Below are 27267 nucleotides of genomic sequence, written 5' to 3' on the forward strand. Positions count from 1 at the left end.
TGGCCTTGTTTATATAGATGTGGCCTCTTTGATTGATTTTTTCCTTGCAATTTAATATTAATCATCAAATATTTAATGGCCACTCCCATTTGCGTTGAATCTGTAGCTTCCCTATTTATTTTGGGCCTCTATCCACTTTGGATATTTGAAATTTGAGCTCCCTATATTGGCTCAAACCTCCCCATGTAAGCATCCTTTCACTAAATTTGGGCCTCTTGTGGTCAAACTTGAGGCAAATTGAGGTTTTGTTTGATGCCTTGTATTTAAAATTGTGAGGCCTTTCCTTAAATATGCATCTACACGTATGATATAGGCCCCTTTGTGGCTAACTAAAGAGTTAATTCATTGAATCTTTGGCCATATGTTTCACTAGAGGCCCAATTTAGGGCCTCATGAAGCCTTGTGCCCAAATCTAGGACCCACATTTGGAGTTTTAAGGCCCATATTTTTGCCCATGCGCTACGCATAGAATCTGATTTTGAGTGCATTGGGGACTGATCTATGTTAGATCAGGCTCACATGTGACCCCTTTGGGACTGAATTGGGTGTCACTTTTAAAAATATAGTCCTGATATATAATTTCAAGGTCACAAACTACCTTATGGGGCCTTTCTTTATCAAGTTTGGTGCCTAGATTTCTATCTCAAGCTCACACGCTAGGGATACCGGGTTGATCGTTTAGAAGTTTGAGCCCAGATTTGTTAATGGGCCCAAATGCTACCCCCTTTAGGACTGATTTAGACCTGACTTAGTTTGAATCTATGCCTGATTTAATTAGAATGGGCCACATGTTTCAGTGGAGGGTGTGTTTGCATTGATTCTAACTGAGTTTTAATCCCAGATTTACTAATTGGGCAACCCTATTTTATTTTGGATCATATTTAAGTCTTTGTTTGAATTTGGGTCTGGGTGCAAACATCTAGGCCACCAATTTCATCTTTAGGCCTTGTGTGTCATGTTAAGGTCTGATTTGGGGCCAAATGTTAGATTTAAGGCCCATAAGCTTGGAATTTGGGGCTATTTGTTGGTAGCTAGGTCCACATGTTTCATAATTTCGTCCACACGCTAAGTTTTAGGGCCACATGCTACCTTTTAAGACCAAACATCTCAGATTGTAGGCCTTATTTTGCTTGTACTTGGACTGAGATCTATGACTTAGACCCCAAGCCACACATAGGAACAACTTTGCATTGGTTTTTGGCCTGATTGGGCCTGCACGTCATACCTCGAGGACCTATATTTTCTATTAAAATCTGGTTTGGGCTCGGTCCCACCTTATTTAGTCCGACGCATTTCATTTATGGCCCCATGTTCTCATTTTAAAGCGAATTTAAGCCCATTCTTAGTGAATTAAGGCCTGGTCCAATTGGATTAGGCCTGCACGTTTCGTATTAGGGGCTGTCTCCATCGAGTTAGGTCCCTAGACTTGAGCTAAGGGCCACATGTTTGACTTAGGTTCCATTATAGGCGTCTCTCCTAGGATCAAACTAGGCCTTGAGTTTGCAAATTTGGCACACAAGTTTGGTTTTAAGGCCTTAGTGATTGGTTAAGACTTCCTACCTTTTCCCTTTTGCAATATTTCTTCCCTCTTTCATTAAATTGATCAAGTTGAGTTGCTTCCGTTTCCCAATAAAGCTTAATTTCTTCCTTTGCTACCCGGGGAGGTGGAATCCACTACTTGATGTGGCAACCTTGCCACATGAGAAGGTGGAGTCCAGTCCTTGATGTGTTGATTGCCAGATGAGAAGGTGGAATCCACTCATTGATGTGCCAATATTATGGAGCAGAAATAATATTTTAACTATATGTTTCTTTTTGTTTCCCCTTCATTGCAATTTACTTAGGCAATTGTTTTATATTTTTTGGGTCATTTTTTTTTAATTCTTAACTTTTAATTAAATTTTTTTTTTATCCGTCCAAGGCATAATGCCCTATATATTTTATTAAAATGTTAACAAATGTTTTTCCCCATTCAAAGTGCAAGCACTAGGGGAAAAAGAACGGGAAGAAAACCCCCCAATGTTGTCCAGAACGTTAATGTCCTGTAATTGAGATATTACAATTGCCTTTGATACTTGTCAAAGGGCTTTGGGAGGGCATATCCCCCCTTACATTAGTCCTCCCCTTTCTTTGAGAAGATTCAGGAGGGTATACCATCCTCTATGATTTTTCTACTTATACATTACAATAAATCATGTTCATTTGTATTCTGCAATATCTTTCATTGTTGTTGCTTCAAAGCATTCCGATGATCTGAGGCAGTCTATACCTTCCTTTCCTTGTTAGTGATTATGATCTATTCCATCCATGTTGTTAATGAGGCTTCGCTGACTTGTAATAAATGGATTGTGATTCCTCCTTTGCCTGATTTGAGGGATGCTGCAACACGACTCATCTTGGCCAAGATCATTGTTAGCAAACATTTATATCATTACAAACCAAGAATTTTAAACATATATGCTTATTAACTGTTAGGATAAAATTAGATGATTACCAAATTTTAGATGGAGTAGTCGTTAATCCAGAGTCTATTTGAGGTCTTTCTTTATATGTTAGTAATTAGTCTTGGAATTTAAATCTTTTATCATTTGTTATGACCCTCATTTCAATCTAATCTTCATATGATTATATTTTATTAATATATATGATGACATATTTTATATGTTATTGTTTGTTTCATGGCATTTAATTTATTTAGATGATAAAATTATTTATATTCTTAATTTAGTTGTCTTGGATTTCATCATGTTATTAGGTTGTATTTCCTAATTTAGTGGATTTGTTATTCTTTATTTTAAAATTTGAGGAAGTGGAATTTTACCTATAAAGTAGGTCATTAACTAATGAATCTAATTATGATGACTTTATGTTTTATTTATGAGTTAAATACTTGGGACAATTAGTTTTTGTGCTGAACTGCTATGCGTTGTTGCTACTATATGAAACCATGATCCTTGTTGGTCTTTTTTGAAGATTGTAAGTTCAGCTTGTTCTTGAGTAAATAGTCTTTACAATCCATGTTTACAATATTTCCTGTTACTAAGGCCAATTATAGATGTACTTCTTAGTTTTTGTTTATCTTATTCATAATATTTATTAAATAACTGTTTATTTTAACACTCCACTATTAGAATTAAACTAATAATCCTGACTAGATACATAAAAACTGACAGATCTGTTTCATTTCTCATTCATAAATTGGAACATACAAAATCCAAGAAACTTACAATCATGTTATTATCTAGCAATCTTTTTCTAAGTTTTATTACTGAACCAGATTTGACATAGAACATGAGCAAGGAGTCTCTCAGAAAATGCCTAAGGATACAGAAAGTTAAGAAGTCTATTCGTCTTCAGGCATTAGAAGTGGAGATTGAGGTTCGTTGTCTTCGGGAGACAGTTCTGACCCTAAAATTGGAACCTCAAGCAGATCAGGGGATAAGAATTGATTGGATTCCCATGAAATTAGATTGTCTTCTTTTAAGTAATCTTCCATCCAATTGCCATTTGCTGCTGATTGGATATGAAAGAAGATCATCAGGAATGCCATGTTTCTCTTTACAGTAGGGAGCCATCTGATAAGATGATTAGTATCAAACGTAGACACCAGAGGGTAGAGTGGAATAAGTTGTCTGCTATTTGAAGGCAAATCATAATGGCATGATTTGCATATGTACGTCATTACGTATATTGGCTATTGCCTCGAATAGCCTTTTACAGAGAGAGTAGATGTTGGTTTTATTGGGCTCAACCAGGCAGCTCATGGCTATGAACATTGATGGAATGTCACTTGGAACTCTGTACCATTCAGTATTGCTAATTAATTCCTTCCCTAAAGCCCTGTATACTGCTCTCAAGATAAGGAAATGAGTGTTAAGGAGCAGAGAAAGATGCTGGCTTGAAATTGGGCTCAACCAGGCAGCTCATGGCTATGAACATTGATGGAATGTCACTTGGAACTCTGTACCATTCAGTATTGCTAATTAATTCCTTCCCTAAAGCCCTGTATACTGCTCTCAAGATAAGGAAATGAGTGTTAAGGAGCAGAGAAAGATGCTGGCTTGAAATTGGGTCATCAAAGGCCGTTTGCGGTACAAACCCTTTTAGTTTTATTACAGTGTTCATAGTTTGATCCCTGATACAGGCTGAGAACCCTTTCAATTTTAAAGGGATGTGTAAGGGGAACACATGAAGTCACCCAATTGAATAGTGGGAACCTTGGACAAAATTACTCGGATGGTTAGTTTAAATAAGAGTCAGAGAGCTTTCGCGAGTTGAAGGGGAGGCGAAGGAATGGAAAGATTTGAAAATAGGTAGACTATCAACTGATTGGTGTAGACAGTTTTATATGTTCTCGATTCATGTTATGACAAGGGAATATGAAACATCAGGTTTTTAATGTTGCCTTCTTTTTCTTGTTTGAATTAATGTTGTCATTTTAAGAAGTTATTAGTTTATTAGCTATGTTACCAAATTCTTCCGTGGCAAGCCCAAAGTCTGGTCCTTGTCACATTCTTGCAAAAGTCTGTCCAAATTCTGCTAGACAACCCTACATAAATTTTGCAATTTCTATGGCAAATTGCCAAATCTGCAGCAAGACCCAGGGTGAATTTTACCAAAAAATGGAATTTTTTTACTTTGTTAAAGTTTGTTTTGGTCCATCTTAGTCAATCCAGTCCTCCAATCATAAAATAGACCACAAAAAAGGCTACAAAGAGAACTTATTTTCTGCTGCATATACATATACATATCACACATACATACATACATACATTTTTGTATAGACAAACCCAAAACGAATTTGAACCGACCCCAAAAAAATCTTGAATGAATTTTGAACCCGCATTTGAACCTGAATCCGGACTGACAACTTAGTTTATTAACATGTTTATTTAGATTTTAAGTATTTTTTATCTTCTTAGCTCTCTCTATCTACCAACAGAATTCCTTTCTATCTTGTGCTCGACTATCTTTATCTATTCTGGTGCTGGTTCTAAATTTACTCCCACCCTTTTCTAGTCTTTGTTTCTGTCCTGGTTTGTAGTCGATTCCTTACTTGGATACCTAGCATAAATTGATTCATTTATATTTCTTATTCTTATTCTGTTGATTACGGAAACTTGTTATCTACACTAGACCTAAATTTGGTAACCCTTTTGGGTTTGCATCTTCTCTGCCATTAGCCTTTGTTCACTAAAGGTTAGGATATCTTTGCTGCTCTCTTCTTAAGACATTTCTATTTTCTGTTGTCTGCGTGTAAGGTCAAGATTATGCTAATCTTATAATATGGAATGATACATACTACCTTTCAGTTTTTGGTTTGTTAGATTTTCTTAATATATTAGGGTTCTATCCAACTTATTATAACTAAATTTGACTCATTGTTACCAGCTTTTTCTCTGTGTTCTTTATTTTATCCAAAGGTTTAAACTGCTTGAATGATTTCTCTGTATTTGAATTACTTATTTCTAAGCATTGGCTCCTAGCTAACTAATCTCAGAAAAAGTGACTCGGCCTTAATTTTGAGACATAGACTAAACCATAACACCATTTCTTGCTCTAACCATAACACCATAGCTAACATTACAGCAGAAGAGTTAGTATGCATAATAATTGAATTCTTCACCCTTACCCATATTTTTAGTATTGTCAGCGATAGATAGATTAAAGCTTCCACTCTTTCCATCCAATGGCATTTTTTTAAAGCATACTACACCTTGAATTATAAAAATACAGAGTAAAATTAGATCACATAGCCTGTTTTGCTTATAATCGTTTACTCATTTCTCGACATTGAAATAGAGCGAAAGAATAACAAAATATCGAAAAAGAAACATGAATTAAGAAGACACCGGATTCCTTACCAAAATTTCTTGCTTTATGTTGTGATGTTTATATTTGCAAACTACAATTTAACTTTTCAATTTTCATTCTTAGCCAAATTTTGCCATTTTTTGCTCAATTTTCACACTTAGCCAAAATTTGCCAATTTTTCACTCGATTTTAAAGAAGGCTTGCAAAATCTCAAATTGATGCTCAAGTTTTCTCTACCACCTAAATCTATTGAAGTAGTTTTGTTGTTCTGTATTTTGTAACCACAAAATGTAGGTAACATTACGAAACTTTTCAACTTAGTTTTTCTTTTCTCTGAGTTTAGTTCATTATTTAATTGGTTAGTATTGATCAACCAATCGATTCCAATTGATATAATGAATCCTTTTATTGAAGGCTTTGTAGTTTTTCTATTTGTTAAGCCTATGCTTGATTTTTGAAGCTTTCAACGTCCTTTTTTTCGTTTTTGGGTGTGTTTGTTGGTTTTTGGTCCTTTGGTTTTGCTCAAGTCATCGCTTTCGGCTTTTCCTTCCGATTTGGTATATTTTATGGCTTGATCGGAGTTGGCAATCAAAAGATATGACCATTTTAGTGCCCAAAAAGTGAACTTTCCAGGGGCAATTGCTTGAATTAAAATATCATGTTATATTTTGAAGTTGACTTTAACTTTTTAAAAAATATAACATAAATTCACTTTATTTTATGTTTTTAATTTACTTTATCATTTTAATTTTTCACTTAAAGTAACTATAGAGCATTTTATGTTATATTTTTAAGATGAGTTGCTTTTTAACTTTTAACTTAAGTGACTATATTACATTTATAGTTTGATTTAATTTTTGAATTTTAACTCAAATATTTTAGCAAGTATTACTTTTTGAATGATATTTGCACATTATATATTTATCGATATAGTGTAAATATTATTTATGACCCATCTAAGTAATATTTCTTCAAAAATAAAATTGACATGTGCTTAATTCATCACTTATGTTGTGCATAGCATGTCTACAAGCACATTTACATGAAAATATGTAATTGCCTCTAGAGAACACAATTTTGAACAAAAAGGCAATTTGAAAACACAGAAAAAATGTAAATACATGTATTTTATAATATGCAATGACTTTCCAAGAGTGAGACTTGCATATTCAAGTGTTTTTGAAACATGCAATGGCCCCTAGAGAGTGTGATTTTGCACTAAAGACATTTTTTTAAACACTTATACATGTAAATACATGCATTTTAAAATATGCAATGGGCCTTCTAGAGTGAGACTTGCATATTTGAGTGTTTTTTAACTATGCAATCACCCTCGAAGAGTGCTTTTTGCACTAAAAGGGTTATCATAACAAGTTTTTAAAATATGCATTGCGCCTCTTAGAATGCGTTTTGCATCTCGAGGGCAAATGCATGTTTTTAAAATATGTAATGAGGCTTGGAGAGTGCATTTTTGCACTACTTGCATTGTTTTGCAATTTTAAAACATGCAAATGCACTCCAAGAGTGCGATTCACACTTCCAATCAATGGATTTTATATGTAAAGTGTCTCGGAGAATCCGATTTTGCATTTAAAACCTCATGTAATCACCCTCTAAGATCTCGTTTTTGCACTCCAAAGCCAAAAAGTCCAAACACATGACATGTATTACATTTATTTTAATTATGTAATGAGGTCTTGAGAGTGCAATTTGCACTTCCAGCCATCATATGAATACATTTTAAACTTGTAAATGCATCCATAGATCTTGGTTTGGCATTTCAGCACATGCATATGCATTTGGAGACCACGATTTTGCATCTTGAAGCCAAAAATGACTCAAATCCATGCATTTTTAAGATATGTTTTTGATAAAAATGCCCAGAAAATTGGGTTTTTTCATTCACTTTTTTGCATCTTGGAGCGACGTTTTTGTGTTTGGGGAAGACATTTTTGCATTCCCAAATAAAAAATGACTCAAATACATGCAGTTTTTTGCCACGTTTTTGCAAAAATGACTCAAATTTTTGCATGAAAAGGGCATGTTTTTGTTAAAAATACTCAAAAAATGACATTTTCAGCCTATACGTTTGGATCAATAGGGGTCGTTTTTGAGTTTTAATGCGTGCTAGCTATTGTCCTACATTTTGTCACCACAAAATGTTGGTAATAGCACAAAACTTTTTCAAGCTAGTTTCGCGTTTCTCTAAGCTTGAATTTGATATTTAATTGCTTAATGTTGATCGATCAATCCATTCCAATTCATATATCAAATCATTTTATTGAAGGCCTTCGTCAAGTCTTTTTCGTTTTTCTTTTTGTCAAGCCTTTGCTTGATTTTTGAAGCCTTTATCGTCCATTCTTTGCTTTTGAGTTTGTGTTTGTTTTTAGTCCTTTGGTTTTGCTCATGTCATGGTTTTCGGTTTCCTCTTCCATTCAAGCCAACCTAGAGGTCAACCAGAGTTTTTAGTCGAGATATGCCCGTTTTAGTGCCTCAAAAGTGAACCTTTTTGGTGCAACAACACGAATTAAAAATATGATGTTATATTTTCAATTTGACTTTCACTTTTCTGTTATGTTTTTAAATTACTTTAACTTTAAATTTTTAATTTAAAGTGACTATAGTGCACTTTATGTTATAATTTTAAGTTGAGTTACTTTTTAATTTTTCACTTAAAGTAACTATATAACTATATAGTTTCAATTTATTTTTTGGTTTTTAAATCAAATGTTTATTTAAATGTTACTTTTTAAATGATGTTTATATGTTATATTTCTTAATATAATAAATAAATATTGTTTATGGCCCATTTTGTAACATTTTTATTATTTTAAGTGAATTAAATGACTTAAAGTCTTCAAAAGTGGACATTTTATATGCAAAAACATATAAAATCCATCAAAAGTGGACATTTTGGATCTTTTTGATGTCATTACATCAAAAGTCTATCATAAGTGGACCTTTTTGATGCTATTGCATCAGAAGTGAAGTTTTCATGCATTTTAAAACAGGTTACCTCCCCCAAAAGGTCCGATTTTGCCTATGAGCATATTTTAAAACATGTAAGAGCACCCAAAAAGTGCGATTTTGAAGAGATGCACATTTTAAAATATGTAAGTGACCCAAAAAGGTCCAATTTTGATCAAAAAACATGTTCTAATATATGCCATGACATCCAAAAGGTCCATTTTTGAAGAACATGTTTTTGCCCTCCAAGAACTTGATTTTGATCATAGTTGAGATTTTTTCAATGGATTTGCATGAGATTTCTTCTATTGGAGGCATTTTTGGTTGACAATGATTTATCTTGCATTTAGAATGGATTCAACAAGCTGAAAAACGTATTTGCAAGCTCTCATCTAGGGCACATTTTTGGAAATAACTCCAAATAGATCCATTTTTGACCCACGTTTTTGCTCAAGAAGGAATTGATTTGGTATATTTTAGTGATTACATTGCATTTTGGTACATTTTTTGGTGTTTGTTGATCAAAACATTTGGATCATGTGCCTTGGAGAAAAACGTTTTTCACCAAAAATGTCCCATATGCATGCAATTTAAAAACGTTGGGATTTAGAACAATGATAGGGAACGTTTTGGCATCTTCCACCTAAAATGCCTTGTTTGCTGCCTTCTCCCATTCAAATTTGCAAAAGTTTGAAAGATTCAAGTCTTTTTGAAGAATTTTTCAAACATTGGAGCATCTTTTTCCTTCATTTTTGGCACATGTAAGTGGACTCTTTCTTTCTTGCTTTAATTTCATGCTTATCTTGCTGATTTTATGCATGTAATTAGTTGATGGTTGCCAGTTGTTAAAATTTTTGCCATGGAAAGTTCATTTTTCCTTTAAAAATGAAGTTTTTATTCATTTTCATGTTTTTGGTTCTTTCCCAAGTCCCAATTTTGAATTTGAGTGTTGAAGTGCATTACATCTTGGCATGTTTGAGTCACTTTCCAAAGGTATGTTTTTTCTTTTTGTTTTGTGCTTTGTGCTTGCTTGCCGGTTTTCTCCACTTGGAGAAATTGCAAGTTCTTTCCCAAGAACTTGTTTTTGCTTCACGTCATGCGAAAGCATCATCATGTTCCACTTTCCGTTTCCATGTCACAACACCTCATCTCTCACTCAACAAATGTGATTACATGTTTTCTATCTCATTCACCATCTACACATGCATGTAATCCTATTTACTGCTTCCATTTTCACTCATCTCACTTTCTGCATCCACTCGCACGACACGATTACATGAAATACCTTACGTGTAATTGCATCCAACAGGTCCGATTTTGATTAAAAGTCACATTTTGAAAAGTCAAAAAGATGTCATTTTCATCTCCCATGTATTTTGACTTTCCCTTTTCACCAAAAATGACTATAAAACTCATTATCTCACTTCCATTTTCCATTTCCATCCCTCCATATGCATTTATGCCTCCATAAGCAAATACATGTTTCCGCATCTTTTCATGCTTTCCATTTCATCTTTCATTCGCACTTTACATATGAAGTGCATCCTCCACCCACATTTGCATCTCATCTCACCTTTCATCTCCCATGACATGTATTCATTTTTCATGCAATAATGTCTTGAAAACACTAAGTCACTTTTGAAATCAACAATTTTTATTTGCACGCATTCCCATGCATTTCACCATCACACATTCTCATTTCGTTTCATTCCATCTTCCATATTTTCACTTTCATACCATTTCATTCTGCATTTTGTTCATTTCATTTCGCACTCTACTGCATATACATATGTTTTCTCTTTAAAGTCACTTTGTCAGATTTGCGAAGTCTCCAATCCATTTTCAAATATTCATTGCTGATCTAGAATCCACTTGTATGGAAATTCCTTTTGATGATGTATTTGATTTGGGATTTTTGTGTTATAGTGCAAGCACAAGACATGTCCTCACCATCAAAATCCAAAGGCAAAATGAAATATCAATATGATAAAGAATTGGCTCATGCAGCTTCTTCATCAAACATTTACTCTAGATAACGTGATGGACACAAAGATTGGTGATGTGAATGTGGCTATTTTTTACAAAGAGTTGAAGCTCCAGCTAGTCATGAAATGAAATGTATTAAGAGGAGCAACATTCACCTAGTGTCTACATTTCCCATGGCTGCTATAGAACTTGATTTCATTCTCGGATGTGCACGGTGTTTTACTCTTAGGACGAAGACTATCAAAGATGCTGATGGCAAAGTTATCATTAGCCTTGATCCTGAGGTCATTGAACAAATCTTCAAGGTTCCACATAAAGCAAAATGTGTTGATTTGACTAAAGAATCATCATTAGCATGCTAGAATGAGCAAAAGTTCAATTATCAGAAGTATGTCAACCTTTACTGGTTAGACAATAAGAGAAGCAACTTTTCCAGATGGCCAAAGACCGGTCATCAGTCTAACTTCAAACAAAAATATAAGGATCTCATCATCCTTCTTAGTAGGATTTTGTGGCCGTAAAGATTCTACTGATTTCGAGCCATGGATGTATAAGTTCATGTTTCAAAGTATGGAGAATAAAGAACACATCTTTTGGGGAGAACTCATCAGTACTGCACTTTGCCAGAAGATATGTAATGTGGGAACATCAGTGTCCTTTAATATGAATTCTTATCTTGTTTACATTGCTACTGCCATGGGATCTTTCTCTAGTCTTTCTACCAAGGGAGATCGTCTTTAGGTTCCTATTTGGGATTACTATGAACAGATCACTTTGGCAAATAGTAAATTCCATTATAGAAGAGTTCAGGATGCTTTCTTTGGGCATTTCCGATGCTTATTCAGTAAATAGTTATTTGTCAAAAGAGTATCTGATGTAGCATGGGAGAAGGTGAACCGATACAGCTGTATTTTTATGCAGTTTCCCACTTTCACATACTTGAGAGTTGGATATTTCAAAGGTTAGCCATATACCTTACCTAAATATGCTATAGATCGAATCATCTTGATGGAGTCAGTGAGACAGTTCATGGATGTGCAAAGTGATCAACATGCTTTGCATAGGCCTGGTTTTGGCATTACTCAGTTAAACCTTTGGCTATTAGCAATTATTCAATCATTTCTGTGCCTAATGCAAAGAACATGGAAGCAGAGTTGTAATTGATCACCTTGAAGAAGTTCAAGGCTAGATTTGATTTTGATTACCGAGAGATGAACTCTCAAATGAAAAGAGCCTACACTCATGTTCATCGCATCAAGGACATCTGGATAGATATGAGGATAGAACTTGACATCATGAAGATGGACTACTACAGATTAACTCTATAGTGGATAATTGATTTTAACATGTTGGAAATCATCTCATGTTCCTGAACCAATTCAAGAATCAATGGAAGAATCTGAAGAGGAATTGGAAACGAAATCTGATTAAGGAGATTTAGATGAAGGGGAAATCATGATCATATCTCCTCCAAAGCTTGCACAAGCTTGTACATCTATACATGAAGAGCCTTTCCTGCATGAGGGTGATGATGATGTGGATTCATTCTCTATTGTTTTCACTCCTTCCATTCCAGTCTTGGAAGTTATTACCATGGCTCTTCTTATTTTCTTTGTTGCTCCTCACATTCCTACAGATGAACAATACAATCATTTAGCAGATGTGTTTGAAGATTTTCCAACTCTTACTAGCGGCCAAGTTTCCCAACTTGATACATCTTCAACAGGATTTGACCTTTTCATGGTAGAGTCTTCTCAGCATGTTCCTATGTAGATTTGATTTTGACTACCGAGAGATGAACTCTCAAATGAAAAGAGCCTCCATTCATGTTCATCGCATCGAAGACATTTGGATAGATATGAGGACAGAACTTGACATCATGAAGATGGACTACTGTAGATTAACCCTATAGCAGATAATTGATTTTAACATGTTGGAAATCATCTCATGTTCCTGAACAAATTCAAGAATAAATGGAAGAATCAGAAGAGGAATTGGAAATAGAATCTGATTAAGGAGATTCAAATGAAGGGGAAATATGATCATATCTCCTCCAAAGCCTGCACAAGCTTGTACATCTATACATGAAGAGCCTTTCTTGCATGAGGTTGATGATGATGTGGATTCATTCTCTATTGTTTTCACTCCTTCCATTCCAGTCTTGGAAGTTATTACTATGGCTCTTCTTATTTCCTTTGTTGCTCCTCACATTCCTACAGATGAACAATACAATCATTTAGCAAATGTGTTTGAAGATTTTCCAACTCTTACCAGCGGCCAAGTTTCCCAACTTGATACATCTTCGATAGGATTTGACCTTTTCATGGCAGAGTCTTCTTAGCATGTTCCTATGCCTTCAACTGTGCAAATTGAATCCTGCTTTATTACAATTCAAATACAATCAGGATCAATGCCAATGGTCTCCACTGTAACTGCTTTTGTGGATGAAGGTTTCAGCCTACCTGAATGGTTGAGCAAAATAACAACGGAGAGGAGGAAAGTGGTTGTTCCTCCGGATAATCTTCCTGTTAAGAAGACCAAATTCAAATCTTTGAAATATAAGATTGTTTCCAAGATTTTGGTTGATTCTGATAAAACCAAATTTGTTGAGGTTGCCGAGCCCCTGGTGGATAAACCTGTTGAGGAACTTACTTGTTTTGATTACAAGTTTACAAAGGTTGAAATTGGAAAGCAATCATGTTTGAGTTGTTTGCAAGATGCTCAAGATGTATTGGCTAATGTATCAAAAAGCAATCATGAGTTTTGGGAAAAGAAAAATCAATTGAAACAAGAGGTCTCTCGTTTGAATGAGGTTATAGAGAAACAATCTTCTTAGAGTGTTATTGTTATGTTTCAAACATCTAAGGAGAGAAACTTGATTGAAGCCGCCAAGTCTTGGATACAGGAAATCATTTCTAAAGGAGTTCGATGTAATGTTCCTTGTTTCCCCAAAGGAGAGGAAATTGTCAAAACAATGTTGTACGGTCCTCTATTGATTTTTTTTAGATGCCGTACGATATCAAGGGAATGCGTAGGAGAGTTCGTATAGTAGTAGTGAAGCCGTACAGTGGAGAAGTAAAAGGTCGTACGGAAGGGATGGGGTGTGGCCGTATGGTGGGGAAGTAAAGAGCCATATAGAGGGGTGTGGCCATACAGTGAGCAAATGTTTGGGGCTACTGTACAAGGGAAATATGGGGGCCGTATGCTAGAGAATGGCAATCGTATGATGGAGCAGCTGCCGTACGGTTGTAGCTGTGAGGGTCTTACGGTGAACTTGAACTAAGCTTGTAGGCTGCAACATGTGAGGTCGTGGTGTGGAATGGAATGCAGGAGTCCGTATAGACACAAAAAGTGACTGCAAAACAATTGATGGTATGAACAACAATGAGATTCAATGTAGACAAACAATAGATGAAATTACATAGAACAAGAGAGTAGAACCAATAGAACACAAGGGTAATTCACTATATGATGGTGCTTTGGTTTGCCAGACCCGAGCTAAGTGTTATAGATGATGGAATAGGGTGATGGTTGAATCCCGCCAAAAGCAGAATAGTGAAGTAGGGAAGACCTTTCACTTTTGAAATGACGAACAACAAAGAATCCCAACTGGAATTCGCAGTACAAAGAAATAATCCAAAATGCATATCTACGACTACTTACAAGTCGTGCTTAAATACCTGTTGGGGAAAACCTTTCCGAGGGTGTACAAAGATAGCCGACGGCAACACTTACCAACGGAAACGAAAATAAAAATAGGTCCGAGATATATTAAATCAATCGGAACCACAAATACAAATATTAACTTGGGCCACATATTAATTAATTAAAGTAACTAATTAAAGGTCCTTATATTATTTAAATTCTAGGACCAGTTAATTAATTAATTAAATTGAAAAATTACATTAAAATTTTGGGACATGACAAGTCCTCGCTGCCCAAAGATTGCTTTCCCTCAAGCAATCCGTATCTAATGAAACACCAACAACTCTAGGGTCCTAAATCAAACGCGCAGGCAAGACAAGTGAAATGACATCAACCCTCCGCAGCACCACATTACTATCAAACTTTCGCTGCGCCACTTTGATATAAATATTATCATATCTCGAGTCACCAGGATCCCAAGCCAAACACGTAGGATAAATGAGTGAATTGTCATCAAACCTCCCCTGCACCCCACTGTCATTAAGCATCCACTATGCCACTCTGATATAAACATTGTCATAGCCTTCACTAGGATCCCAATGACATTGATTGATGAAATCTTTCATGTCATTATGTTCAAAAATCTCTTTGGGTATGGTCATGCACACAAACGCTAATGCTGGCACAAACTTACCCACTGACACAACCACAACGATCACTATTATATTCTTGACAGATGAAACCTTGATGAAGAGAGCTTCAGTAGTGAGAATGTCGACGAAGGGGGGCTCGACTGTGAGAATCTCGACAACATGAGCTTTGGTGAAGAGTGCCGTAATGATGGGAGGCTCAGTAAAGAGTACCTCGGTAAGGGAACCTTAGCAGAAAAAATCTCAACGGAGAGTACCTTGGCAGCAAACAAAATTTTAGCTGCAAATAGAACCTCAATGGCATGCAGAACCTTGGTTGAATCCTCGTTGATGGATAGAGCCTCGATAGTGAGCAATGTCTCAATGGTGACAAACGTAGCTATTGTGACCGATGCAGCCATAATAATGGACACAATGATGATGGAGATAGCCATGACATTGTCGATGGATACAACTAAAGGAATGGATACACCTTTGATGACGGATACAAACTTGACATCGATGACAAACACAATGACATTGACGACAATGGACACAATAAAGATGACATATATGATGACAACGACGGTGTCAGGCATGGCAATGGACAAGGCGGCGATGATGACAACTAACACTGACGATGACGGATATGGTGACGGTGACAATAATGGACACAACAACGGTGACAAACATGAACTTGATGACGGACACGGACTTGGTGTTAGTGCCAGACACAATGGTGACGGATACGAACTCAATGAGGTATACAAACTCGGTGTCAGTGATGGACATGGCAGTAACAGACACAAACTTGACAATGGACACGAACTTGACGTTGCTGACGGACACGATGGTGACTAACACAAACTCGATGATGGACTTGGTGTCGGTGATGGACACAAACTTGACGACGAACACGGACTTGACGTTGGTAATGGACATGATAGTGATGGACACGACGGTGACAGACATGAACTTGATGAAGGACAGACTTGGCATCGATGATGGACATGATAGTGACGAACACGAACTCAATGACGAACACGGACTTGGCATTGGTGATGGACACAACGGTGACAAATATGCCGATGGTGATAGACATGAACTTGACGACAGACACGGATTAGGCGTTGGTGACAAACATGATGGTGATGGACATGACGGTGATAGACACGACAACAATGACAAACACGATGATGGCAGACAAAACGGTGACAAACACAATGGTGACAGACACGAACTTGACATTGGTAATGGACATGATGGTGATGGACACGAAAGTGACAGACACAATGATGGTGACGGGCACAAACTCGACGACGAACATAGGCTCGACGTCTGTGATGAGCACAACGGTGACAGACATGATGACAGTGAGGGACACAACCTCAATGACGAGCAGGACCACGATGATAGATATTGCTTCGGTGATGGGCACAACTTGATCTGTCCATGTCTTCACAAGGTCCATGCAAGCAACTTCATTTTTCTTGGTGTTCTCCCCATGTTGGTGTAGTAGAAAGATTTAGTAAATCCTCCTAGAATGACCCTGTAATCATGCCTTCATTCTCTTGTAAAGCATCACCCTTATCATTGTCATCCATTTTCTCCCTCTTGTGCAAATGAGATATTAGTTTTTCTTCACAATGCTTGAAAACGTTACTGATTAATCTATATGTAGAGGGGATACATTCTAGATTATGAACAACCCATAACATAGATGTGATGGGTTGGGATATCTCATCCATCTCTACAATGCACAAAATCATAAGACTCTCCATAGCAACTGAAATCTTAGTATCATGATCTTCCTTGATGGTGACCAAGAAGTGATGAAACATATCATGGACCAAATTTTGCAATTCAAGATCTAAGAGAAGGTTATTTACTTTGACAGTTGCACAATTCTCCAATATTGTAGATCTCCTACCAAAAGGGTCACTACTGAAGTCATTAAGACTTTGAAAGCTGTCAACTATCAATTCCAATATCTCTATCATGGTGTTATCATCATACGGTGCTATTGGAGCTGAAATTTTCAAGACCTCACTTAGACATGCTGCAATTGCCAATCTTTTATCCTTGCCATGGTGTCTCAAAAGCCTGGGTCGACTTAAGGCCTCTTTAATCGGCGAGAGGATTCCTTGTATAAATCTTGAAGGTAATTAGTTCACCTGACACAAACAAACTTTCAATATATCTAATGGAAGATCAACACCCTCACTATGTTCTTTGCCAATCCTTTGTAGTGCCTTCAACCACCACTCTCCATTGCTGTTCAGGGCCAGAGTGTGATCCAAGTACCAAAATCTCTCAATCATCCCAACAGGCGAGCAAGATCACCATCTTTGATACCACTATAATGTCCCTTGTTCCCCCGAAGGAGAGGAAATTGTCGAAACAATGTTGTATGGTCCTTTGTTGTCTATTTGTAGATGTCATACGGTATCAAGGGAATGTGTAGGAGAGTCTATACGGTAGCAGTGAAGTCATACGGTGGGAAGTAAAAGGTCATACGAAAGGGATGAGGTGTGGCCGTATGGTGGGGAAGTAAAGAGCCGTATAGAGGGATGTGTGGCCATATGGTAAGCAGATGTATGGGGCTATCATACAAGGGAAATATGGAGGCCGTACATTTGAGAATGGTAGCCATATGGTGGAGAAGTAGCTGTATGGTTGTAGTTGTGAGGGCCGTATGGTGAAGTTAAACTAAGCTTGGAGGCCGTAACATGTGAGGTCGTGGTGTGGAATGGAATGCAGGAGTTTGCATTGACACGAAAAGTGATTGTAGAACAATTGATGGTATGAACAACAATGAGATTCAATGCAGACAAATAATAGATAAAATTACACAGAACAAGAGAGTAGAACCAATAGAACACAAGGGTAGTTCGCAATATGATGGTGCTTTGATTTGCCAGACTTGAGCGAAGTGTTACATGTGATGGAATAGGTGAGGGTTGAATCCCATCGAAACTGGAATAACCAAGTAGGGAAGATCTTTCACTTCGAAAATGGCAAACAACAGAGAATCTCAATTGGAATTTGCAATACAAAAAAATCCAAAATGAATCTCTGCGACTACCTACAAATCGTGCTTAAATACCCATTAGGGAAAACCTTTTCGAGGGTGTACAAAGATAGCCGACGGCAACACTTACCATCAGAAACTAAAATAAAAATAGGTCCAAGATATATTAAATCGATTGGAACCACAGATACAAATATTATCTTGGGCCACATATTAATTAATTAAAGTAACTAATTAAAGGTCCTTATATTATTTAAATTTTAGGACTAGTTAATTAATTAATTAAATTAAAAAATTACAAAATTTTTTTGGGACATGACATTCAAGCTATGATGGAGACATTTGCAGTTCTTAGGCGTGTCAAAGAGATGAATGAAATGGAGCGAAACTTAATCTCTTCTTTGACTCAAGAAGCAGATAACTTGAAGGAAATCCTTGATGATTGGGATGAAATGGTGAAATTCGATCTGAATGTCTTGGTCTAATATGACATTCTCTATCATGTGAAATGTTCTTCAGATTTCAAGGACTCATTGGTTACAAAGAAGAGACATTGAGGAAGCTGATCACAAAGTTGCAGAGGGCCTTTAGAGATTGTCAAGCAGTTGAAACAACTACAAGTGTTACTTGTGATTTGGAACAAATGGGATGCCGTGTTACTAATGACTTTGGTAATTTTATTGCAGCAGAGAGAGTAAATTCAGAATATACAATCAGGATCAATGCTGATGTAGAATCTGAAGATTTTGGTTTGCACATGATGAACAAGTTTGTCTTGTATAAATCCTTGTATAAATCCTTGTCAAAACACTTATTAGATACTACAACAGCGATTTCCAAAGTTGTGCAATCAGCATATGAAAATGCAGTAAGAGTAGAAGCCATATCAAAGATTATGGAAATTGTTGATCTTCCAACAGTGTGTAACAGCATTGACAAATTCAAGGTATTGAGAAACAATCTTCAAGATTGTTGTTTTTGTTTTTATTTCATGTTAGTAGTTATAAAGGATGCATTGTATGAAAAATTGTAATTACATGTAATGTGAGTTGCATGTACATGTAAAGATGTAATGTGAGTTGCTTGTGTAGTTGCATGCAACCCTTTATTTTCTTTTGTAGTTAGACTAGGTCAAAGTTGGTTGAGTTGCTCTCACTTTTTCCTTCAACTTTTTCTCAACTCGTGTGCCTATATAAAGGAGTGCCCCCTCATTGTAAAATCATCATTATCTTTATGCAAGAGAGCTCTGGAGAAATTGTGCCAGCAAGACTTTGTTTGTGTAAGCAATATTTTGAGAGAAAGTGAATACAAAGGAGCATTTGAGACTTGATTAAGTGAGATTGTTACTTGTATGAGTTATAAGCTTTGTCTATAATTCATTTAAGTTATCTTTGATTCATGTTATCTTGTGTTTTTTAATTGTATCTCGCGAATTGAAAAGAAACGAGTTAAGAAGCAATTGGAGCCAGAGTTTTGACTAGGAGCAATTGCGAAATTATATAGCTAGAAGTTTTGTCTATAACTTATACTCTCTTCTTAATTCACAAAATAGTTAAGTTACTTTTACTTTTAGTAGTCTTTGTGCCCTAATTGTAAAGCTTTTCCAAATAGAAGTACGACCGGACTTAGAGCCAAACCAGTACATTTTCAGCTAGCCTTTGAGTTAGTGAAGGTTTATCGGTATTACTATTTCCAGCTCTTGATAGAAGTGTAGTTAGAGATTCACTCTGCCCATTACTCGCTCCACGAGTAAGTGGACTCTTTCTTTAAAGATAAGAAGAAAGGATATTGGTAACACCCATTTTATAAAATCTCTTGACTTCTTGCTTACCTTGAGTTGATCCAATGAACGGGGAGAAGGGGGAGCCTTCCTTTTAAGGTAGGAGAGACTTTGTCTCACATGCTGTGGTTGGTCATCCTATTTTGTGTCTAGATTTTAACCTAAAACTATCGATAGCAAAATATCCACCCAACACTATTGCCTTTTGAGATCACGTTTGTAAATCTAGAGTTGAGGGAGAATTGGTCCTCAAGTCTATACAAATTGTTATTTTGGCTCTTTGATCTTCAAGTAAGTGGACATTTTCAACCTTGCTCATTAATTCATACTTATCTTGCTATTCCATGCATATTTTAGTTTGAAGTTGCACACTTGTCTATATATATGCCATGAAAAGTGCATTTTTCTTTTAAATATGATGAAAACTCTCATTTTCACACTTTTGGATTTTCCCCAAACTCCAAATTCGAATTCGCACTTGAAAGCAACTTGCTTGTTGACATGTTTGAATTTAAAACCAAAGGTACGTGTTTTTTTTGTGCTTGTTTTCGTTGTTTGTTTGCTTGTTTTCTTATTTTTCTTCTTTTGGAAGAAGTTGTAAGTTCTTTCCCAAGAACTTGAGCACATTGCACTTAACTCCACCTTCCACCATTTCATACAAGTGCATCATTTCATTCCACCTCCATCATTGCATGCCAATAGCACATTGCATCTCATTCTTCACATGCAATTACATGTAATCTCACCCTCCATCTGCACTTACATGTAATCTCATTCTTCATTCCCATTTACACGTATTTCCATCCTCCGAACCCAATCGCATGTTCGTTTTACATGTAATTCATTTTACGTGTAATGACATCCAAAGAACCTGTTTTTGACTAAAGGTCACACTTTTAAAGTCAAAAGTTATCATTTGCACACATTCCCATACACTTAGCCTTCATATCTCAAGGCATCTTTATAAGAACTCATCCTTTTCCCATACGCATTTACATGCCATCCATCTTCCTAAGTCCCAGTTTAGCCCTCTACATGTACTTTTCATATCACATCCTATTCACTACATATGTTCTATAAGTATCTAATCAGTAGTCCTAATATATTGTTCCTTAGAGATTCATTTTGCCAATATTCTCATGGAGTTAGAACCCATATCTTCCGATGATGGATTCAATTCTATTGAAACTTTCATGTTGTAGCAAGTCAAGATATGCTAAAATTTCTATAAAGAATGAAGACATCTAGTAAAGAAGGCGTGCTTCAAATCAAAGAAGTGGTACTTCATTTAGTCTCCATTTTCCCAATGATTGTCCGAGAATCTAAGTTTGTGGGAATGCGCCAATCACTTTGCTTCAAAATAAAAAATAAAAAATTAAAGGTGCTGATGGAAATTTATTTCGAGTTTACATCTGTACACTGTCGAGAAGGTTTTCAAAGTGTTAGACTCCAGAATGTGCCAATCTACAAAGGAGAATTCACAACAATTTGAACGAGAAAAATCTTGATCACATCAAGATTTCAAATGATAACAGACAATCCATCAAAGAGAGTTAGAGGCTATCAAAAGACGTGACACCATGGTTATCAAGGTGAATGCAGTGACACAAAATACAAGAACTCCTGATCCTGTGATCATTCGAGATAACATTGCCAAGTACAAGGCCCTTCAAAACAATCCCTAAGATTATTTCAATTGTCTTCCATCTTTCTTCTTCTTATTTCATGTTTGTAAATAAAGATGATGTATTACATGAAAATGTGTAATTACATATAATACGAATTACATGTCTTTATGACATGTAATCCAATAATTTCTCTCCGTAGATTGACTGGGTCAAAGTTGGTTGAGTTGCTCCCACTTTTTCCTCCTTTTTCTCAACTCTTTTGCCTATATAAAGGAGTGACCCCTCATTGTAAAAATCATCTTTTGTTGTATACAAGAAAGCTCTGTTAAACTTGTGCAAGCATAACTTTTATTGTGTAGTACGAATTTGGGAGAAAAGTGAATAAAAGAAGCAATTAGATTCGAAGCTTTGACTAGAAGCAATTGTGATAGAGCAAATTAAAAGCTTTGACTATAATTTGTGCCTATTGTCTTTAAGTCATGTTATTATTGTGTGTTCAATAATAGAGCATAGTGAGTTAAGAGGCAATTGGAGCCAAAACTTTGACTGGGGGCAATTGTGATAATACATAGACTAGAAGCTTTGACTGTAGTTTGTGTTACCATCTCAAATTCTAGAAAAATAGTTAGAATTTTCCTACTTCAGGAAGTCTTTGCACCCCAATGGTAGAGGTTTTTCTTATAGATTAGACAAACAGGACTTAGAGCCAAACTGGGACGCTTTCAGCTAGCCTTGAGTTAGTGTTAGTTTATCAGTATCACCCTTTACAACTCTATATAGAAGTGTAGTTCAAAGTTTCATCTTGCCCATTATTTGCTTCGCGGGTAAGTGGATTCTTTCCTGAAAGTTAAGAGGAAAGAACATTGGTAATACATTTTCAAATCTCTCAATTTCTTGCTTATCTTGAGTTGATCCAAGAAATGGTGAGAAGGGGGAGCCTTCCCTTTAAGGTAGGAGAGACTCTATCTCACACGCTATGGCTGGTCTACCTATTTTGCAACTGAATTTTACCCAAATTTGTCTGTTACAAAATATCAATTCAACAGGTCCCATTTGCAATGGGGCGATGGTGCAACAACCTCACAATAGGAAGCATTGGGGAATTTATTTGACTGCTTTTATTGATATTCACAATGGTAAATTACTAAATTGTGAATAACATAATGGACTCCTAAGTGTTGTGTCTCTAGGGTTCTATAATGCCCATCAATCAGAGTTTGTGCAGAAGAAAAATATGCTTCCATGTGAACTATGAAGTCTTTCTTTGCTTCAGGGTGTGTTGATGATACCATAGTATTTATCACACTGGTGAGATAATGACGACACATACAAGTTCACTGGCTTCATGGTAATGTTTGTAGTGAGAAGTGACCAAGCACTGAATTCTGGAAAATGTCTTTATAAAGTTCTGATAATTGATAACAATAATTCATTACATAACAAGTGCTCTGGAAACCTCACAAATGTAAATTTCAAGCATGGTCATGTGTGTGATGTATCATCTTCCTTGAGTGCTCTGCTGCTCCATGTGAATGTTTTAAAAGTCTATTCATCATGTATAGAATGGTCACTTACAACACATCTGATTGCCATACCTACAATTCTGGCATTTCTTTCATATGGTATAAGGTAATTACTCTTTCCTGAAATTTCAAAAGTCATTTCGATTTTTTAAAATTTGGACAAATTCTTAATCATGATCTTCAATAATTTTGTCTCTTTAACAATGATTGCATAGGGAGTTGAGACTAGTAGAATAAAATAGATTGGATATCTGAGTTTTGTACTCTGATACAATGTTCCATGCGTTTTTTTCTTTTTGACATTCTTCGGATATCTTTGATTCTGATCTGGTGGAAGTCATTGTTCACATCTTGCATCTTAGTTGTCTTTTTGCAGTTGTTCAACCATTGGTGCAATCGTGATGACTCCACTTCTTACCAAGATTCTTGCAGGCCAGCTAGTTCCAGTTGATGCAGCGGTAAGAATAACATTTATGGTGTGGACCATAATACTCAACTATGATTTCCTTTCAGGATTAATAAGAAAATCTAATTCTTTATTTGTACGGTATCATGCCAATAAATAAATGATCATAATTTGTAGAGACTCATTTGACTGTTTTCCATTTCAGCAGTCTCATATTGGTGCGGTGTTCAGACTCACACTTTATGGGACACAATGCTCAGCTTTGATTTTCTTTTGGGAGATTTGAATAATGATTTGTTCTTACTTATATGTTATCTGTTATCATAACAATGAATAAATTATCATATTGGATATAAAGTTTAAACTTGTCTGAAACTTTTCAATTCATCAATTTAAGCATTTAGTTTCATATTGGCACAGTGTTCAAATTCACACTTAATGGGACATTGTGTATGGGACACAATACTCAGTTTTGATTTTCTTTTGGTGGATTCAAGTAATGATTAGTTCTTATGTATATGTTATCTGTTATCATAACAATGAACAAATTATCATGCTGGATATAAACTTGTTTGAAACTTGCTTAGTTCATCAATTTAGTATTTAGTGTAGATATTGGCGCTTTTATTCTATTATTGGTTATTCGTTTTTTGTTGGGACAGGGTCTGGCCCTTAGCACATTCCAGGTCGTGCTGTTGCCCACTATAATTGGAGGTCAGATGTTTCTTTGACACACTTTTGATAGCTTAATAGTCTCCTTTCTCTGGATGAGAGAGATTGTTTTGTGAAGTTAATTATGCTGGTTGAGGTGTTTAACTCGTGAAATTACTTATCTCAGTATTGTCACATGAATACTTTCCAAATTTCACGGAGAAGATAACAATGTTCACACCATTAGTTGGCGTTATTCTGACAACTCTGCTATGTGCTAGTCCTGTAAGTTCCCACCAAAAGAATATCTTTTAAATTATCAAAACCCATGCAAGTGAATTACATAGAAGTCAACAACTTATTTAGGATATTCAGAGTGTTACTTTTGGCTGCATTGTTCAATATTGTTGAAGATATTTCTTACTATAATTGACAGATTGGACAAGTGTCAGATGTTTTAAAGGCCCAAGGAGGACAGCTTATATTACCGGTTGCACTTCTACATGCAGCTGCATTTGCCCTTGGCTATTGGATTTCAAAATTGTCATTATTTGGAGAATCCACTTCCCGAACAATATCCATCGAATGTGGCATGCAGGTATTTTTCTATTCTCCAGGAATCAATTGTAATGGCATTGGCTACTGTTTAATAGTTTTTTAACAAAAGTGTTTACTAGTTTGATACTGAGTCATTAGGTGCCAGAAATTTTGCATTCAGTTGCATGGACTATAACAAAATTGAATATTTAAAACTCTGCTTGATTATCAAAGAAAATCATAATGGTTAAAATATTAAAAGGCCCGACCTGGTCATGATAAAACACTCTGCAATTGAATGTTGAAATATCCATTGGATTTTTATTCTTAATCTTGCTTACTTTAAATCCTTATGACCAAAGGTTAATAAATTCAGAAAGTTAACATTGGTGGTTGACTAATGAAGAATTAAAGGCTCATGCGATTGGATTAAGGAAGCCAAGAAATATAATATTTTGGTTTGGAATATTGCCCTACACAAGATTGGTTACAAATTTATTGAAGAATACATTCATGGACATAATTGAATGTTTTTTCAAGAACCCAATTTGTGATATGGCTAGCTGCTGGTTAGTTTAGAAAAGAAAAATATACCTTCTTGTATGCTCAGTGACTAAGACAAATGAGAGTGCATTAATTTCGTAGAAGAGAGTGATACAAATCTTAGTTATTGGTTAATATGTATATGTAATACTGTTCTATCTTTATAATTCTACCATTGGTACTGTCTTTTAAATTTTTAATACAATGAACTAATCGAAAATTTTCTTTATTTATCTCTCTGGGTTCCTTGTGCATTCTCTTTTGGGTTCAAACAAATTCTTTTAATGAAATGTAAAAATTACATCAATGACATTTGAGTTGAACAATTGGGAAAATACCTATTGTGCTAAGCACTATTAGTATTAAAGTATGTTCCACCAAGTTTCTGGGATGGGAATGACAGGGAACAACAGGACATGTTTCCAGTATGGGGATACTTTTGGGCCATATTTTAGGTTACAGCAGGGGATTTCTGTTTGAAAATAGGGAATTTTGCAAAATATAGAGAAATTTCAAATATGCTTATCATAGAATTGATAAAGCATTCATCATGGATATTGTAGAAGCTTAATACTTATAGAAGAACTTGGAATAGGGATTCTGATTGATCATTGTACAAATTTTCACTGTCAATGTGCATACGTATTATATTCAAATTTTAGCAAAAATGCCCAAAGGCTCCAACTTTGAGCCATGAAATGACATAAATAAGGACATAAATTATAAACAATAAACATAGAACTACAAAAATCTAACAATATATCGCTGTCCATAATCAACAGGTGGCAGGTCCGAGTGTCTAAGAGTCTAAATCAAGTAGATTTGATGCCTTGACCTCCTCTTTCAACTGCTGTTCACTCCTTCACCAGCTGCTGCTGCTTCTCTTGCTACTCTTCTCATTCTTTGCAATGTGAAAATGATTTTTTTCTCTTATTTTTAGTTATTATGCTTAGATTAGGTTTTGGTATTGTTTAATGTGGCTCGAGTGTCCTTGTGAGCATGACCGGCCTTTTTCCAAATTAAAAATGTGAATTTTTAGAAGTGGCTTACCATAGGTGGCTTGGGCCATAGGGGATGTCCACAAGTCCCCGAGATGGCTAGAGGATGCTTAGGAATCCCCTAGCATTCCAAGAGACTTCTGGGTGCCCCCTACATCCCCGACCACTCACAGAGCTGTCCTGGAAATGCTTCTAGAATTCCACACAAATTGGGGATTGGCAAGGTACTTCAAAATGTTGTCCCCACATCCCCGTATGGGTAAAATCATAGGGAATGCATCATTGTGGAGCATAACTATTAAGTCTTGTTGTTTCAAATTACTAGACAGGTTTTAAGAGTGAGCAGTCCAAACAAATTTGAACTAAATAGTGTGTCTAACACGTAATATTTGGGTTATGATAGGTGACAAACAAAGTACCAAGTGTCAGTTTACGAAATGTCAACAAAAGTAGGAGCTTGCTAGCGTGAGACATGCATAGGTTCATGAGGAAACTATTCTTTCGTATATATGCAATGTTTATATATACACAAATATGATTGCATGTTCAGCAAGATTTACAAGTATAAAGCATGGAAGAGCTCAGGATAATAGTTTCAATATTATTGGCAAATGTATTTTGGGCATGCTAAGCAAGGTTTATGAGTTTATAACGGGGAAGAGCTGAGCTAATACTTCTGATATTTCTTTCTAAAAATGATAGGAGATTCTTTCACATTAAAAAATATGTTGATAATTGTAAGGGAGACACACTACAAACTACTAATAGATGCTCAAGGAAAGAGCTGAATACTTGGGCTCCTGCCTATTCAAAGGGGTGTAATATCCCCGTCATAAAATAGATTATTAATCAAGCTATTGTTAATGGGCCGATTGATTTAATATATCTCAGATCCATTTTTGATTTGTTTCCGTAGTTTGTGTTGCCGTCGGCTATCTTTGTACACCCTCGAAAAGTTTTCCCCGACAGGTATTTGAGCACGGCTTGTAGGTAGTCATTAGGTATGCATTTTTGGATTATTTTTTGTACTACGAATTCCTGTTGGAGTTTTGGATTAATTCACCATTTCAGAAATGAAAGATCTTCTCTATTTGGCTCGTGCGGTTTTGTTGGTATTCAATCCTCACCC

General features: G+C 35.9%; 1 protein-coding gene across 2 annotated transcripts in view; it reads left to right on the top strand.

The window, feature by feature from the left end:
- BASS2 (Sodium Bile acid symporter family) overlaps nt 1-27267 on the top strand; it is a 221522-nt gene that overhangs the window by 164668 nt on the left and 29587 nt on the right. For both annotated transcript variants that reach the window (XM_089799937.1, XM_089799938.1), the window contains exons 9-12: nt 23380-23461; nt 24072-24123; nt 24248-24345; nt 24497-24658. In XM_089799937.1, coding sequence (XP_089656063.1) covers nt 23380-23461; nt 24072-24123; nt 24248-24345; nt 24497-24658 — 394 coding nt within the window. The remainder of the gene's footprint in view (nt 1-23379; nt 23462-24071; nt 24124-24247; nt 24346-24496; nt 24659-27267) is intronic.

Source organism: Cupressus sempervirens, chromosome 9 (assembly GCF_028749045.1).
Source record: "Cupressus sempervirens isolate cs-2001-9-10 chromosome 9, ASM2874904v1, whole genome shotgun sequence".
NCBI classification, from domain to species: domain Eukaryota; kingdom Viridiplantae; phylum Streptophyta; class Pinopsida; order Cupressales; family Cupressaceae; genus Cupressus; species Cupressus sempervirens.